General features: G+C 40.5%; 1 protein-coding gene across 4 annotated transcripts in view; it reads right to left on the bottom strand.

Annotated features, from left to right (window-relative positions):
- Positions 1–19,460, bottom strand: part of fhit (fragile histidine triad diadenosine triphosphatase) — a 448,879-nt gene that overhangs the window by 273,535 nt on the left and 155,884 nt on the right. For all 4 annotated transcript variants that reach the window (XM_022682777.2, XM_049471671.1, XM_049471670.1 and 1 more), the window contains one exon: positions 11,647–11,756. In XM_022682777.2, coding sequence (XP_022538498.1) covers positions 11,647–11,752 — 106 coding nt within the window. In that variant the 5' untranslated portion in view covers positions 11,753–11,756. The remainder of the gene's footprint in view (positions 1–11,646; positions 11,757–19,460) is intronic.

Genomic DNA, 19,460 nt, shown 5'->3' with positions numbered 1-19,460 from the left:
GCGTAGTCAAGATGTTGCTGAATATACATGACGTTCAAATGGCCCTATACTGGAAGTGTATGGAATATATGGGCCATTGACCTCTGCTGCCGAAGATCTGGGTTGATTATTGATTGTTGTCAGTTCTCTGATTGGTAGGGTTCATTCGGTACAGCACAACAAGTAAGTAAGGCCAAGCTGACTGACCAACACAACAAGTAAGGCCAAGCTGACTGACCAACACAACAAGGAAGGCCAAGATGATTGACCAAACACAACAAGGAAGACCAAAATGATTGACCAACACAACAAGAAAGGCCAAGCTGATTGACCAACACAACAAGTAAGGCCAAGATGATTGACCAATACAACTAGTAAGGCCAAGCTGACTGACCAACACAACAAGGAAGGCCAAGATGACTGACCAACACAACAAGGAAGGCCAAGATGATTGACCAACACAACAAGAAAGGCCAAGCTGATTGACCAACACAACAAGGAAGGCCAAGCTGATTGACCAACACAACACGGAAGACCAAGCTGATTGACCAACACAACACGGAAGACCAAGCTGATTGACCAACACAACAAGTAAGGCCAAGCTGACTGACCAATACAACAAGTAAGGCCAAGCTGACTGACCAACACAACAAGTAAGGCCAAGATGATTGACCAACACAACAAGGAAGGCCAAGATGATTGACCAACACAACTAGTAAGGCCAAGATGATTGAACAACACAACTAGTAAGGCCAAGCTGATTGACCAACACAACAAGGAAGGCCAAGATGATTGACCAACACAACTAGTAAGGCCAAGATGATTGAACAACACAACTAGTAAGGCCAAGATGATTGAGCAACACAACAAGAAAGGCCAAGATGATTGACCAACGCAACAAGAAAGGCCAAGATGATTGACCAACACAACAACAAATAAGGCCAAGCTGATTGACCAACACAACAATGAAGGCCAAGATGATTGACCAACACAACAAGGAAGGCCAAGATGATTGACCAACACAACAACAAATAAAGCCAAGCTGATTGACCAACACAACAATGAAGGCCAAGATGATTGACCAACACAACAACAAATAAGGCCAAGCTGATTGACCAACACAACAAGGCAGGCCAAGACGATTGAGCAACACAATAAGTAAGGCCAAGATGACTGACCAACACAACAAAAAGGCCAAGATGATTGACCAACACAACAAGGAAGGCCAAGCTGACTGACCAACACAACAAGGAAGGCCAAGATGACTGACACACACAACCAATACGACCAATCTTCCCCATGATGGTTGATTAAGATGGCCAAGCTGATTTACCAACACAACCAGTATGACCACATTTCACGAAGCTGGTTGATTAAGATGACCAAGCTAGTTGGCCAATACAACAAGTATGGCCTAGCTAAATACCCAACACAACCAGTATGACCAAACTTCACCATGCCAGCTTACCAAGATGACCAAGCGACTGACCAACACAACAAGAGAAGGCATGTTGAATGATGGTTGATTAAGATGGCCAAGCTGACTGACCAACACAACAAGGAAGGCCAAGATGACTGACACACACAACCAGTATGACCAATCTTCCCCATGCCGGTTGATTAAGATGGCCAGGCTGATTGACCAACAAAACCAGTATGACCAATCTTTGCCATGCCGGTTGATTTAGATGGCCGAGTTGGTTAACCAACACAATCAGTATGACCAATCTTCGCCATGCTGGTTGACCAAGAAGACCAAGCTGATTGACCAACACAACCAGTATTACCAATCTTCGCGTTGCTGGTTGACCAAGATGACCAAGCTGATTGTCACACATCACACATCCTGGCCTCATACATCCTGGTCTGGTGTCATGGCATGGGGTACAATTTTGTACAATACCAGATCACATTTGTCCTTCATTACAGGTACTTTGGCAATCAAAGTTACATAGTTTAATAAGGTTTTGCAACCAGTGGCATTAGCTTTTCCGAACCCACACTGCAGTGCGGTATTTATACAGGACAACGCTTGTCCACATACTGCTACTGTCTTTAATGCTTGCCTTGAAGACACAAACAGATACTATGCCATGGTAAGTTATTTCCGATCCACCCTTACCTCAAAATCTGCAGGAACTGTTTGAGAGTGTTCATGCTGCATGGGATGGATTATTGTGGTACACTATTAAGAACCTCTACAACTCTACATTGCCAAGACGTCTGACCTGTTGTGTTACACACTACTCCTATATATTGTATGTAGCTTTATTAACATGGCCAAAAGTTGCCCATTAAATTCCCCAATAGCATTGCAGTCCTATCCAATCCTTCTGGGAGCAACTGTTTTTTTTTTTTTTCGTTTTTTTACCTATTTCTTTGCCAATGGGTGTATATTCAACATTGCCTCTGCTGCTAAGACTCTGGGTTTATTAGCACTCTCATTTATCTAAGAGTTAGAGGTTGGTTTATTCTGTACAGCAGAGAGGTGTAGCCATGGTTCCATGCCAAAAACAAACCTGTAGACACTGAGGGTGTAAATGCAGGAAAGTTAACCTTAGCCAAGCTGCAGGAAACATGCTGAGCTCGGGGGTTCGGGGGGAAAATAAAGCCTCAGAGTTCACAACTTGGTGTTAGCGGAGCAGCCTGGTGTGTTGTACCGTGACGTGAGTTGGATGTAGAGGATCAGACGGTGGGAGCTGGGGAGATATGCTGGGAGCTCAAAAGTAAGTGAGAGAGATACACAGTATGTGACCAATCCCAAAATATGAAGGATGGGATGGAACAAGCAGGAGTAGAACAAATAATGGAGATTTCTAATGGTCTGTTAGTTCTAGGTTTACTTGGATAACACCTTAACTTGACTTGAAATGAGCTAAATTAGCTTATTTCTCAGGATCTTTGTCCCTTTTCAACCACAGTTTTGCCTAAACCTCCTTCCATATTGAGAAAAAAATGGTAAATCTGATTAAGCTAAATCACCAACATGACCAAGGTTGACTTTGCTTCTTAACCAACATGGTCAGCAAGACAATGGTGCTGGTCAATCAGCAAAGATGGTCAAACTGCCTGAGCATCAAGACCAGCATCACTAAGCTATCTGGTCGTCCACAAAGACCTAGCACACCCCATGCTGGTTAAGAGCTGGGATATCCAGATTAGCTCCATTTTTACCAGATAACCAGTTTCTCAACCACTTTGGCCATCAAAGACCAGCTTAAACCATTTGATACTTGCCACCTAAAACTATCAAAAACTGGTCTTAGGCTGGATTTTACAACAAGGTCCTATGGAAGCTCGCCTTAGACAGAGTGATCATAGGAAAAAGCATACACTATGCTAGTCAAGAGCTTGTTAACCAGTTAGCTTTAACCATCTTGACCAGCGTTTGACCAGAGAATCCTTAAATATTAATTTTAAGTGTGTCTTATGTATGAATTCTACCAGTCAGGTATTAAGGAGCAGTAAAGCCACTCTGTTGAAGTACAGCGTTATACGGGTGAGTTTTCAGTGAAGTTTCTACAGCAGTAAGGCTGGGTGCAGCAGCATTAGCATTAGCCGCTAACCACAGCGCTAGCTCTTTAGCCGTTCAGAGGTGAGTATATCGGACTGTAATCTGCGATTTTGCCGTGTTAAAACAAGCTACATGGGATGAACCGCTAGCTGATAGTGCTCTGGGTTACCGGAACACTCAGCGTTCCTCAGTCTAGCTCTATTGAGCAGAATTTATATTCTGCTAGCACTGCGGTAAACAGCTAATGCTAATGCTGCTAATGCTGCTGCTCCAGCCTTAGTGCTGGAGAAACTCACCCTTAGACAAAATATTGTAAGTCTAAGCTTACTGTAAGTTTACGGAAGCACTTTTCTCACCAAATAAACAGTTTTCAGGAGAGAAATCTTTGTAGATTACCATCCAGCACTTGTTTGACTTTGAAATAAAATGTTCTTTTCAAGAATTACAGTTTTGTTTGCTTATAGCGCTTCCCTCAGCTTTCGAATTAGAAGGAAAACATGGCGACACCCTTGTTCACTTGGATGTAGGCATCCTTACTAGTGTTGCTTAACACACCCTTATAATCAAGTGCACCTTATAGTTCGAAAAATACGATGATAAGATCAAGCAATGTTTTGAAAAGTTTCCATGAAGGTTAGCCTGCAAGGTCACATAAATAATGTTCCAGGAACATCTTTAAAACATAATAATGGTTTGTATCACAACGTTTTTCATAGCTAGATGAATACTAACACTATTAGGTTGTTACGTTAAAAGATGTTACCCACATGCCTAAAAAGTCCAATTAAAATTTTTTTTAAAAGTCAGAAAATAGTAAAAAACGAACCAAAAACTTTAAAACTAACCAACAATTAAATTAGATGGACTGGTCTTTAGTTCAGCAGGAGGTATGTTCTACAGTTGCCTCGTCAATTAGCACAATGCTATCCCGTGTTAGCCAGCGCTAGCCCTTACTCCAGCTTGGTGGTGGAGACCTACAGCATAGCTAAAACAAGTGAAGCTGGCAGTGTCTACACTGTGTTAGTGGGATTGGTTCAAAAAAACAAAAAAAGAAGTGTACTCAATTCTTTGCACCGAGAGTGGAATTTCCATTCCAATAACAGGTGTGGAGGCTAACACGTATGTTTTGCTCTGCTCTGCCCTTAATGCTGATGGAGGTGCACCACTCGCTCCACTGCTTGGGTACCTGAGGAATAGTCTGTAGCCGGGAGTGAAAAAGTGTGTGATTGAAGGGCGAGATTGGGAAGGGAGAGGTAGACCAAGCGGAGAGAGAATTAAACTCTACGCAACCTTTTCCAGCAGTTGCTACAGGCCCGAGACACATTCCGACTGACTCCGACCGCGCCGCCCAAAGCCGGTCGGATTTTCTCCACCCTCCCGGGGAACACCCTGCCTCTGCCCCGCTGCCTGTTCTTCAGGAGCCACCCTGCTGTCTGACAGCTGCCAAGGGCACTAAGATCTTTGCGGTGTGACGCCTCCTACTCCTACTAACTGCTCTCAGCGCAGGTACGGCAACAAAGCGGCGGCTTTCATTAAAGCTGCTACATGCTAAGCTAACGGCTGGAAGCTCTCAGCATGGCACAGAAACAACATAGAGACTCTTCAGCTATAGCCATGCTTGCAACTAGAGCTGGGGCATCTTATAAAAGTCTTAATAACTACTTACACACTTATACTTATCACGTAATGATTGAAAAAGTAGCTATTTCTATATTTATAATAGCATATCAATAAACAGCTATTTTCTGGTCTTTTTTTTATATCTTACATAAGGCACACCGGATTATAAGGAGAATTTTGTGACACTAGTAAGGAACAGGGGTGTTGCCATGTTTTCCATCTAATTTAGTTAAGTTTAGTAAACAAAACTGTAATTCTTTTAAAGTCAAACAAGCACTGGATATTAATCTACACTGATTTCTCTGCTGAAAACTGTTTCTTTGGGTGATTAAGGCGCTTCCGTTTATTCACAGTATGCTTAGATTTCCAGATTTCCAGCAGCAGCATTAGCATTAGCAGCTAAACGCTAGCACTAGTTGTGGTTAGCTGCTAATACCACCCAACAGTGCTACATTGAGAAACCCTGAGTGTTCTGGTAAGCCAGGGCGATATTAGCTAGCAATTTGTTCAACATAGCTTGTTTTAACATGGTAAACACGCAGGCTACAGGCTAATTATACTCACCTCTGAATGAAAAGAAAGCGAAAGAGCTAGCACTTAGCGTAGTTAGCGGGTAATGCTAATGCTGCTCCAGCAATGCTTGCTAACTGGAGGGGTTGGCAGCAGGCTACAGGTCGTTTTTTCCTCTTCTCTGAATGGTGAATGAGTTAGTGCTTAGCACAGTTAACAGCTAATGCTAATACTACTCCAGTCTTGGTGTCTCAGGCTAAACTGAAACTCCTGTGAAAACTGCTGTTAGACATGTCCAGGTTACTGTGCCCCAGAAATAGCAATGTGCCATAGTCAGAGCGCACCTGACTCTTAAAGGGAATGGCAAGTGACATGCTGATTGGGTTATTTCACGTTATGCCTAAAACACAGCTAGCTGGGGTTATCAGCAGTCTGTTTACAGGCTGATAATACTCACCTCTGAACAGCAAAAAAGCTAGCGCTTAGGCCAGTTAGCAGCTAATGCTAATACTGCTTCAGTCTTGGTGTCTCAGGCTAAACTGAAACTCCTGTGAAAGCTGCTGTTGGACATCCAGGCTGCTGCGCCCCAGAAATAGCAATGTGAATGAATTAGCACAGGCGTTTTTGTGCAACGTGTACTTTTCCCGTCGTTATGATAGCAAAGACACGTTGTAAATCAAGGTCTAATCAAGCTGTGCGGTACACGGTTGACAGCTTGCCTACAGCTCGCTAAAATAGAATACGCTAGTAGAAGCTAGCAGAATTGACTAAGAGCTAATCAGGCAACACTAAAATTCTGAACGTACATTAAAGGAGAAATCTGGGGTGAAATGGACTTAGGGTTTTAGTGAAACATGATAACGAGTACAAACCTTTGTAGAATAGCCCATCTCCGTTCTCCTCCAGCATTCTGAAATATAGAGCTTTTAACTAATGCTTCCAATAGGCTTACAATGCTAGTGATTGGGGCATACAGTAGCCCATGCAAAGAAATTTCAATTTTTACACCATTAACAAACTCAAAGTAGCTCCAAACTTCATTGGTAGAATTCTGAGGGTCTTGACATTTAAAAAGAGGCACTGAAAACCTTGAAAAAGCACATGTAGCTTATTAAAAACACTGTTTATTATACACACAGTACTTTCAGGTAGTTATCATACATTCACTCATGTTGTTTCAACATGTTCTTATAGGCTATTAAAGGCAATATCAGTGACAAATAAGAACCATATGCCTACAATTTTCAGGTTGTACACAATAAAAAAATGGAAACACTTTCTGAAACAGTTTCTCTGATTTTGCTATTTTTAGGTATATGTTTGAGTAAAATGAGCTTTTTTGTTTTATTTTATAAACTACTGACAACATTTCTACCAAATTCCAAGTATAAAAAATTGTCATTTAGAGCTTTCAGATCTTAAATAAGAAATCAATATTTCATCTTGGCATGTTCTCCTCCACCAGTCTTACACACTGCTTTTGCTTTTTTTTTTTGGTGCAAAAATTCAAGCTAATTCAGTTCGGTTTGATGGCTTGTGATCATCCATCTTCCTCTTGATTATATTCCAGAGGATTTTATTTTGGTAAAAATCAAAGAAATTCATCATTTTTAAGTTGGCTTTTTAAATGTAATTTTTTTTTTCCAGAGCTGTAAGTACTAAACATGAAAATATTAGCAGATGCACTCACATCTATACATCTTTACATACCCACACACTTCCTCTATCCTTTCTCCAGAGTAAACCCAACTTTTCAGCCAGCAGAACTTCAGCAAACTCACTTTCCACACGTCTTCATCATATACAGTACCACACACTCGCTGCTGAACATCCATACATACATAACAAAACATACATACTCTTGACCTTTAGCTCGCAAGCGCTCGCAGATTTTGCCAAAAGAAGCGTTCCGAGCTGGCTGTACTCCCTCCTTAGCGAGACCCGCGGATGTGATTACAGGATGCTAATGTATTCCTTATTGCTGTACAGCACCGCTCCCTCTCAAGCCTTTGGGAGAGCGCAGCAATGCCCTATAATACAGTGAAAAATCTATTTCCATATGCACTTAATCTAAACACGGAGGGGTTACGTAAGGCAGAACGGCACTTGAAGATCGCTCCAACAAAGCCAAGGACTTATTATCATTCCAAAAAGAAAGGGAGCGCATTATTCAAACAAATCAGCGATGGAAATCATGCAAATATATGCGAGGCTTGCATTTGCACATTGAGCAATAAGATTAATAGAAAAAACTAAAGCAAAAAAAACTGGAAAAATAAAGTTGCAAGTGAAATTGCAGGAGGTGAAGGTACAACCGGCGATGGTGACTCAAGCCTTCTGGTTTCTGCTTTCTTTTTCTCGCTCTTTTTCTACGTTACTTGGAGAGCGTATGTGTTCAAGTTGTCAAGAAAAGGCAAGAGAAAACAGTTTTAACAAAACTTTTAACCAATCAGATGGCCATGCTGGTCATGCGAGTTCATATTATAATATTATAATAAACTTTTAACCAATCAGAAGGCATGATGCGTTATTTTTTTTAGGTCTACAGTTCCTGGTTTATGTGGTCCTGAAAGGCAACCAACTCAAAAAACTCAACCAATTTACTCTAATACTGTCCACCACTGCTGGATACTACCTATAGACATGTGATTACTGAAATTACAAAAAAAAAAAAACATCTTAATCCATACATTTCAGTGTTCGGACATTTCATCTGTGTTTGAGTTATCAAAGGCAAGAGAAAACAGTTTTAACAAAACTTTTAACCAATCAGACGCCAATGATGATCATGCAAGTTACTGTTATAATACATAGCAAGTGGCAATCATCAGGATCCGAGCACCATTTCACACCTTTTAACCAATCAGACGGCATGATGCGTTATTTTTTTAGGTCTACAGTTCCCAGTTTATGTGGTACTAGGATGCAACCAACTCAACAAACTCAATCAATTTACTCTATTACTGTCCACTACTGCTGGATACTACCTATAGACATGTGATTGCTGATATTATATAAAACACAAGCTAACAAGCAAGCTGTGTTAGCTATTTCCAGTATTCAGTCATTACTTCTGTTTTTGAGTTGTCAAAGGCAATGGAAAACAGTTTTAACAATTTTTTTAACCAATCAGACGGCCATACTGCTCATTCTGGTAAATGTTATACAAAGAAAGTGACAATTATCAGTGTCCAAGCACCATTTCAGAAATTCCCAATCATTTTTCCCAAATTATTTTTATTGATGACTCAACATCAAAGACATATTAGAAGTTTTAACCAATCAGAAAGCATGATACGTTCGTTTTTTCATTGTGCAGGTCTCTGTTTATGAGGCCCTGTATTGCAATCAACTCAACCAATTCAACCAATTTACTCCATTACTGTATACCACTGCTAAAAACTACCTATAGACATGTGATTACTGATATTATATAAAAATACAATTATATAATCCATACAAGTTTAAACTAAACTTTTAATTAACCAATCAGACGGTAATGCTGGTCGTGCTAGTTAACATAGAAAGTGGCAATCATCAGGCTTCAAGCACCATTTCAGAACTTTTAACCAATCAGAGGGCTCAATCGAAAGTTTTCTAGTTTCCCACAAGAACTTTGGTCCTACAAAGGTCAATCCAAACTGAACCAACCCAACCAATAACATTGCTGATAACTACAGTGCATGTAGACATGTGATTACTGATAAAAACACAATGTCATTATCTATAGTGTAGCTATACAGTGTTAGCTATTTTAGTCTGTATTCCAATCTTTGCCTGAGTTGTCAAAGGCACAGGAAAACACAACAATTTTAACCAATCAGATGGCCATGCTGGTCATGCTGGTTAGTGTTATAAAGTACCAGTCCAAAAATTGGAAACATCTTGAATTCAGTGTTTGTTCTTTATTTCAAAAAAATCTAAACGTCATCCTAAATATGAAAAAAGCCATATGGAATTATTAGTAAACAAAAAAAAGTGTTACACAAACCAAATATAATTTATACTTTAGATTCCTCTTTTTTAGATGACAGTTTTGCAGATCTTGGCTGGATTTTCTCAGTCAGTTTTATGAGGTAGAGTCATCTGGAATTCAAGCTTTCAGTTAACAGCTGTGCTGAACTCGTCAAGAGTTAATTACTTGAATTTCTTGCCTCTTAATGTGTTTGAGAGCATCAGTTGTAAAGTTGTGAAGAGGTAGAGACTACTCAACTAGTAATAAAGAAAAAATGACTTTAAGCAATAAAGGTCAGTCAATCCCCAATATTCCAAGAATGTTGAAAGCATCCTCAAGTGCAGTTGCAAAGACCATCAAAAACGTTGCAACTGATTAAACTGGCTCTCATCAGGAGGACCGCCCTAGGAAAGGAAGAGCAAGAGTTCCTCTGTTGCACAGAATAAATTCATCAGAGTAACCAGCCTCAGAAACCTCAGATAAGAGCACCTTAAATGCTTTGCAGAGTATTTTGGTTTGTTAAACACTTTACTACAAGTTACCACATGATTCCTTATGTGTTTCTTTAAAGTCTGAATGACTTACAGCAGGGGTGTCCAAACTTTTTTTGTTGCGCACTCTCTCCGCTTTTAGACTCTTTATTGGCCCGTTTTTCTGCGCTAGAAATGCGCACCCTCTCCGCTTTTAGACTCTTTGGCCCGTTTTTTTGCGCTAGAAATGTGCACCCTCTCCGCTTTTAGACTCTTTGTTGGCCCGTTTTTCTGCGCTAGAAACGCGCACCCTCTCCGCTTTTAGACTCTTTGGCCCGTATTTTGCACTAGAAATGCGCACCCTCTCCGCCTTTAAACTCTTTATTGGCCCGTTTTTCTGCGCTAGAAATGCGCACCCTCTCCGCTTTTAGACTCTTTGGCCCGTTTTTTGCGCTAGAAATGTGCACCCTCTCCGCTTTTAGACTCTTTGGCCCGTTTTTTTGCGCTAGAAATGCGCACCCTTTCCGCTTTTAGACTCTTTGTTGGCCCGTTTTTCTGCGCTAGAAATGCGCACCCTCTCCGCTTTTAGACTCTTTGGCCCGTTTTTTGCGCTAGAAATGCGCACTCTCTCCGGTTTTAGACTCTTTGGCCCGTTTCTGATACCTAGCGTTCAAACTTTGAATCTCACATTATAAAAACCTGCTTAACCGCGGGCCAACTTTCATTCTTTTTCTAAAATACCTAGTTTGGACACCCCTGACTTACAGTATCCATTTACAAAAAACAGTGAATGAGAAGGTGGGTCCAAACTTTTCACAGGTACTGTATAAAGCAAGTGGCAATAATCAGGGCCCAAGCACCATAAGCTATTATGGAATCAGAAGAAAAATGAGATGGCATTAAAATATCAATCACCTTAACATTTTGTTAAAGACGTTTAAGTTGGCTAGCAAAAAGGTTCCAGTGTTCCACCTTGTGGTACCACTGGTTCAAGGCAGTTTATGAAGAAAAAAGGATGTAAAAAAAAAATCTTTAGCTTAAGAAATTGATGGAAAAACTGAAAAAAAAAGAAAAAAATTGCAGGAGATAAAAAAGGTAAACCAACTATAATTCAAGTTCTTCTGCACTTTTCTTTCTGCCTTCAGACGTTACGCTCAACTTTTAACCAATCAGACGGCATGAGCCGAAGTTTTCTAGTTCGGCGCTCCTTATTTTGTTCCCCACAAGAACTTCTCTTCAGCAGGGTCACGCTGTAAACATCTGTTTATGTGGCCCTACCCGAAGGTCAACCCAAACTCAACCGCAAGCAAACTGTTGCTGAGCAACGGCGGGCAAACCACAATGCCGCTCTGTTGAGCACACCATGTTCCCGAACAAGCGGCGAGAACCAGAGGGAGTCGCACAGACCAGGAGTGTGTGTTTGTTTGTGTGTTCATGAGGGGGAAATGAGAGAGGGAAAGAGCGAGGAAAAGAGAGATAGATAGATAGATAGATAGATAGATAGACAGAAGAAGATGAGCATCCTACCTGTACCTTTCTGTCGCCTCGGCTCATCGCTAATCCTCCGGGCTACGAAGAGATCATTAAAAAAAGGATACGACCAGGAACCACAGGCTTCCGGTTGACCAGGGCAAAGGTCAGCTCTGTTTGCAGGAACACGGACGTGGCCTTTATGATGTGCTGTCCGAAACGCAACGTAGCCATCGCTCTGAAAAACAAAGAGAAAGAGAGATTTAGAGATTTAGCATTTGTTGTAAGGTTAGGAAGAGGCTGCTCAGCCAATGGAAACCATGGAAGGAATGGAAGGCCATGTGTAGTTTGGTCTGGAGGTTTGTAAGGGTTGACTCTGGTGCAGAAAGTTGAAGATCTCTTTGCACTATTATGCTCCTCAGCATCCATTAACCCAGTTCTGCTGTTTTACGTTGACGACTGTCTTGCTTTCATCCCTAGTCTCTTCCACTGACAGTTGACTGTGGAATATTTTTAGTAATAAGGAAATTTCACGACTGGACATCTTATCACGTTGGACTCTTGATTTCACGGAGCTACTTTAAGCATAAAAAATGATTTATTTAAGAGGCCAATTAATTACATTACCAGTCAAACAACTGAACACACCCCTTTACATTCACACTTCATAATGTTTTTTTTTTTTTTATTATTAACAAACCAAAATACTCTGTGAAGCTTTCAGCAACAGAGGTAACTCTTGGTCCTCCTTTCCTGAGGCGATCCTGATGAGAGCCAGTTTCAACATTTTTGATCGTCTTTGATACTGCACTTGAGTATACTTTCAAAGTTCTTGAAATTTTTCAGATTGACTGACCTCCATTTCTTCATGTCATTTTTTTTTTCTTTACTTTAGTTTCTTTAGTTGAGTAGTTCTTGTCATAATCTGGATTAGAACATTACTCAAATAGCGCTTTTCACTGTATACCTGTAACTCTACCTCTTCACAACTTTACAACTGATGCTCTCAAACACATTAAGAGACCAAGCAATTCAAGTAATTAACTTTGATAAGCTCAGCACAGCTGTTAACTGAAAGCCTGAATTCCAGGTGACCTCATAAAGCTGACAATGAAACTCCAGCCAAGTTGTGCAAAACTGTCTCTATCTAAGCAAGAGGTGCTACTTTGAAGAATCTAAAATTTATAAAATATATTTTGGTTGATTTACACTTTTTGCTTTGTAATAATAATTCCATATATGATAATCTACAATGCAGAACATTATAATCTACAAGGAAAAACACTTTTGACTGGTACTGTATTCTTGCTTCCGCCCAAGACAGGTTTGTTTCCCTGTGTGAAAATAAACCAAACCAAGCCAATCCACAAAGAAACGCTTCACGTTTTCAAACTTCCTAACTGATTTAAATCAGAGCGAACCAACCCATGCTGGCCACCAACATCAGTAGACGTTAATTTTAGGTAGAGTGTTAGATCTTAACGTCAGATGTCAAAAAATTTACCTCAGGATAACATGTAATGTCTAACGTCTAACGACTATAGCTGTGAAAGCCTATAGAGCTCTATTAAAGAGCCTATTAAAATAGCACATTTAAACTAGAGTATACCTCTAGTTATGGTTTTCTGCATATTCTTTATATTACTGTTATCAGACGAGACGAAAAAAACTCCTGATGAGCCACTTTGCCAGGCTGAAGAGTCGTAAACACTTCACTCGAAGCGATGATTAGACTCGAAGCGAAGGCACCACGTCCGGGATCGCATTAATGAGGAGGGACTGCAGATCTTCTCGGCCAAGACGACAGCTCCAGAACGTACTGTAGACGCGGCGAGACAAACAAACAGACGCTAGGTTATTTTTAAAGCGTTTCAATGGGGCGTCCGTCAGCGACGAAAAAGCAGTATCAGAGATGGCAGCGTCTCAGACAAAGAATAATCCATAATGTGGCGAAGGGATTTGCAGTCTCTGGGAGGCCTCTCTCTGGGTATTCTCCAGCCGACCCCAAACAGATATATCGACTGCAGGCCACTCTCTCTGTTTTGGGGAAGCTCGCCGGGAGAACTCCGATCAGATCAATAGGCTAAAAAAAAATAAAGAAATAAAAATAAAAAAAAATGCAGCACATCTGCCCTCGCATCGAAAAAAAAACCCACAAAAGGCTGGAAAACAGCTGCTGAAATCTGCCCCTCACGGAATCTTCTGAGTAATCTCATATTAAGCCCTTAAAAGCTTATTAAATATATTAAATGCTGCTGTTTGTGCTGATTAATCAGCCCTTCACTTAGTCCTTTGATAATGTGATGATATCACAGTGTGACGTCTGGATTTAATCTGATCAAATGTGTCAAAAGTACTGTACTGACTTTCATTACTCAGGTAGAAGTAAGTATAGAGATTAGGGGGATTAAAATAAGGCTAATATATACTGTATAAGGAGGGGGACCCATCCTCCTTTGGTCAGACAACTTAAATAAAATAAATGTTAAAAAAAAGTCATTACAAGTTTACTAATTCGCTAATTTTTATCTATAAATCACTCTGGCCATTTGCCAGCTTATTAATAATAATACACATCAGACTCACTCCAGCGGCTGGACCACCTGTCAGGTACCAAGAGTTTTTAGTGAACTGGGAAAATCTGCTTTTAACTACAGAGCACCAACGTTGGATCACTGAATCATTTCAAACCTTCAGTTTCTAATCACCATCAGAAATCCTGTGATTGTTTTAATTTTAAGAGTTTTTTTATTACTTTATGTTTTTCTAATTTAAATTTTTAATCTATTTATTTCATTTGTATTTATTTATTATTACTTTTAGTTTTTTTTTATTCTAATGTTCTCATCATTCTTAACATTTAACTTTATTTTTACTATTATCTTTTTACTTATTTTCTTATTTTTTTACTTTTTATGTGTCAATTAGTTTTTTTATGGTATGTTAGAATTTTCTATTATACATATATTTTATTTATAAATATTAAATGTTGTACTAATTTAAAATGAGTACTACTTTTTTTTGTTTTGTTTTATTATTTTTTACTATTTGATTCCTTATTATTTTGAATTTATTATTAAATGTTTTCAATCCCTTTGATGCTGTAAAAGCTCGGCAACATTGTAAATGAGGGTCACCATTGGCGTAGGAAACGGGGGGGATGAGTGGAACATGTCCCACCCAATATCAGAAACAGGTGGATTTGTCCCCCCCAAAAGTTATACCGCAGAACTGGGGCGTCGCCAGGAGCGAATTGTTTTGCTCAGTTCAGCTGTATTACTAATGAGGAGACAGAAAGCTGTGTAAATGGGAAGTCTCCTAGCGCCAATCACCGAGCCGGTTCAGGGAGAAAGTTCCGCCTCTCAGGAGAAACAGCCAATCAGCTCACTGGTTTTGCGGAGCGCAGATTTTTTTTTTTTTTTTAACAACAGTAAATGTAATGTGGAGTAACATGTTTAGGTTTTAAAGTACATTTACTTGGATGTAACTAATAATAAAAAGAAGTACAGGAAAAAAATGGTTTATTTGTGATTAAAAGTAATTCCACAAATGTTGTTCTAAGAAACTATAAGGTGGGCTTTGATTTATATTAGCAGATGTGTCCCCCCCAATATCAAAGCCGCTCCTACGCCCTTGAGGGTCACCCTCAATGTTTTTTCCCGAGTGAAAATAAAGGTTGTTTGATTGATTGATTTACATATATCAAATGCACACTGCCTGCCCAAAAGAAAAATGTCACCACCTGGATTTAACTAAGTAAATAATATGAGGTTGATGCTGCAGTTGGTCTGCAGGTCTAGGTTCAGCAATGTTTCAGTATGTGCTGAAAGAATGAGGTCAGCTGACTACCTGAATGAATACACTGAATATAGACCAGGTTATGCCATCAATGGAATCATTCCATCTTTTTTTCTTTTATATTCCAAGATGACAATGTCAGGATTCCCGGGGCTGGAATTGTGTGTGAAAGTGTGCTCCAGGGAGCACGAGATCATCATTTTCACACATGGATTGAGAGAGAGTTCACCACAGAGTCCAGATCTTAACCTCATTGAGAATCTTTGGGATGTGCTGGATGGAGAAGAGCTGCTTTGTGCAGTGGTCAGACTCTACCATCATCAATGCTGCTGCAAGATATTGGTGAAAAATGAATGCCACACTGCACAGCAAATTCTGTTTTTTTGGAATAAACTCCCTGAGAGTTAATATCAACTCATTTTAAGTGTATAATGTATGCGTGACCATTGAATACACTCTATGACAGAGTTAAAGTAACTCTTTTCTTGGAGTTTTCTGGCCTTTTAACTCTGTTTAGGAGTTAAATCTGAACTGTTGTGGGAGTTAAAATACTACAATGCCATTTAGAGTAAAATACAGCTCTCAGCTGGAGTTTATTTTGCCATAAACTCTTTCACTGTGTTAAATTAATATTATTAAAAAAACATTGTAATATTTTAAAATCCTGTATTATTTAGGAGTAAAAATGACAACAAAAAGCATCATTACTGAAAAAATTCATACTCAAGTTTATGCCAGTGTATATTCTTTCATTGCTTTTTTCATTGCAGTTCTCAGTGCATTGCTAACACTTTGTCACACTTAACCGTGCAGAAGATGGTAACTTGCTCTTATAGCCAACAACACATCAGCTAGGCAAACAACCATTATATAATAATGGTAATATAATGGAATACCCCATTGGAGGAGCCCTGGTGAGCAAAACTTCACACTGATGGTAAGCTAGGATTGGGGAACACGCCCATTAGAGAGTTACAGTTACAGTCACGCTTCTTGGAACACCTTGGAATAAATACTCAACAAACACTCAACTTGTAGTTTAGGGTCGAGAAAAAAACACACACAATTTAACACTTTCACACATTTTTGTTCAACTCCAGAATTTTTTAACTCCTTCGAAATTTGCTGTGTGGGTTGAGATAAATCTTGTGACACTGCAGAAGCAATCAAAGCTAAAGGCGGTCCAACCAAATATTTTTTTCTTTTTTTTTTTGGCCAATCAGTTTATGCAGCATTAGTTTTAGCATTGTCTTGTTGAAAAATGCATGGAAATGCATGGAAACTCAAACTTTTGGATATTGATTAGACTCATAAACCCCCCCCGACCATTGCATCAGACTTGCGCGATCCGACTTCTGCTGCTGCAACGCATTTAAACACAACAGATTATACATCCGATAAGTGATTACACAGAGGAGCCCAAGCGTTGCGTATTAGCCATACCTGCGCTCGCTCCCACGCGGGAGAAAAAAATAAGCCATTATCCGACCTGACGTGGCACCGGACTGATAACACCGAGCGTTAAGGACATGTAAATGATCATTAATTGGATCATTGCCGTGCGCAGCGCACTAATTGCAGCATTCTAACTCTTAATTGCGGAATGCTTGGATTCCGTTTAGAATGTTAATGACCGGGACAGCTGGTGCACACACGCTTTCTCCTCTATTTCCCAGCTTTTTTTTTTTTTTCCACTCCTTGCTTTTTTGGAAAGTCTTCCGGGACGGCGTCCAATGCGCAGCCAGGGATCTGACGCATGCCCAAAAATTCTGGGACGTGCGAATATGTATGTGTGTATGCGTGTATGTAGGCCTCCAAACGAGGCCGATGGTACCCATGCGCTCATGCGCCGGTGGGGGCGGGCCTGTCTACGTGTTTCTGTGTATCTACGCACCTGTGAGCGTGAACGAGTGAACGGACGAGTGAAAACGTGAGAGAGAAAGAGAGAGAGATGGTACGAAAGAACCAGAGTTAAAAAAAAAAAATGCTGTCTCATTATCTCTAGGCCACAGCTTTGCTCCTCAACAACCCCCTCCACCCCCTCCAGCTCACCCTCAAGACCCTCCAAGACTTACTCCCACAAGCCTAATTTAACCCTATTATAATAATTCATACATCTGAAAAAAAAGCTCAGCCTCTTCCACTCATTACATATAATTAAACCGAGAGCAACCAGTCATGGTCACATGCCAATTCATTCATTCCTCTGGATTCCGTTTCCCTTTCGCCGCGCAAATCCTGCAACTTGCACCAAGAGAATTTCAGTTCATTGATACTTTACTTCCTTTTTTCTCGCTGTTTATCCTCGAGGAACAAAAAGAACATAACGTCAATGTTCTTAAGACTTTTGAAGGGTTCTTCAAACTCTTCTACAAGCACGGTTCTTTATGGAACCAGAAGCAGTGGAGTTTTTTTTTTTGTCGCGTACGAGCAGAAACAGGTACGCCTTCGCCTGCTGCTGCTGTGTGGGTGTTACGCAAGACTTGGTCTCCCCTGTGTAATCACTTATCAGCTTTGTAATCTAATGTGTTTTTCTACGGTTCCCCTCCAGAGTGGGCCACGGCGGCGGTCGGCTCATGCGGGTTTGCGGCAGGGGTCACGCGGGGGGGGTCACGCGCCTAATTGTTATCTGTAACCTTGAGCGCGCCGCCCCCAGCTCGGCCGTGTAATCGCTCAAATCCAGGAGGCCCGCCATGAGTTTGATACAGTGTTTATCCTCAGATACAAATAATCCGGGGACTCATTCGTAAAACCGCACACAGACAACATTCGGAAGCTTCGGATGCACAGAACACATCGCAATAAGCTTCGATGCAAAAAAAAAAAACACATCGTATATGCATAGACACAGGAAATGCACTCATTGATATGCAAAGGCATCTCCGCTGCATGAGGACTCAAATATGAAATACATTGTTTATTACGATCCCAGTCATGCTCCACGCGTTGTCGCATTTTGTCAGCGCCGACGCATCCCGACAAACTAGATGCTTATTTGTGGGCTGATTCGGAGACTGAGTTCAACTGGAGAATGCAGTTCCTACAGACACTACATGAGTTAAGAAGTGTTTTTATGTGCTCGCCATGGAAACTGGAGATTGGTAGCTATGGCTTTGTTAGGTGGTTGCAATGGTGTTAATAGTGTTAATAAGTGGTTAGTAAGGGGCTGCTACAGAGTTGGCAAATTATGCGTTATATGGTGTTCAAGAGGGTTTTTTTGTGGTGTTCCTTAGTTGTTGTCAAGGTGACCCATGATCCAGCTACATTGTTGGTTGCTATGGTATCTCAAGTGTTTGCTACGGTGCTGTTAAGTAGTTAGTAAGTAGCTGCTCTGGTGTTGGCAAGTGGTTGCTGTGGCATAACAGGTCACTGCTTTGGTGTTGCTAAGTGGTTACTACACTGGCTCCAGTTGGTTATTATGGTGTTACTAAGAGGATGATGGTTGCCATGTGGTTGCTTGGTTGCCAAAAAGGTTTGGGGTCCATCATTTGTACCTTTTTGCACCTTGCAAACAATACCCCAGTGTAAACATAGAGGCACTTTTGCAGATTTGGGTCTCAAACCCACAACCGTGTAAACAATAACTCAGTTCCAACATAGAGGCACCTATGCAGATTTGGCTCCTAAACCCACAATTTTGTAAACAATAACCCAGTGCCAACCTAGAGGCACCTTTGGAGATTTGGGTCTCAAACCCACAACTTTGTAAACAAAAACCCAGTGTTTAAATAGTGGCAACTTAGCAGATTTGGGTCTCAAACCCACAACTATTTGTAAACAATAACCCATTGTTTAAATAGCGCCACCCACAACCATTTTAAAAATAATTCAATATTCATATAGTGGCAGCTTAGCAGATTTGGGTCTCAAACACACAACCATTTAAAAAATAATTAAATGTTTAAATAGTGGCAGTTTAACAGACTTGGGTCTTAAACCCACAACCTTGTAAATTATAACCCAGTGCCAAAACAGAGGTACCATTGCAGATTTGGGTCTCAACCCCACAACCTTGCAAACTTTAACCCAGTGTTAAATTAGTGGAAATAAGATTTGGGTGACAACACACAACATTGACCCACAACATTTTAAAGAAGTTTCTTAAAAGAAGTAATAGAGAACGCATTGTTCAAATGGTGTCAGC

This window comes from Astyanax mexicanus, chromosome 24 (assembly GCF_023375975.1).
Source record: "Astyanax mexicanus isolate ESR-SI-001 chromosome 24, AstMex3_surface, whole genome shotgun sequence".
NCBI lineage: Eukaryota > Metazoa > Chordata > Actinopteri > Characiformes > Acestrorhamphidae > Astyanax > Astyanax mexicanus.
Note: the sequence above shows the minus strand (reverse complement) of the source record. Positions and strands in the feature narration are given on the sequence as shown.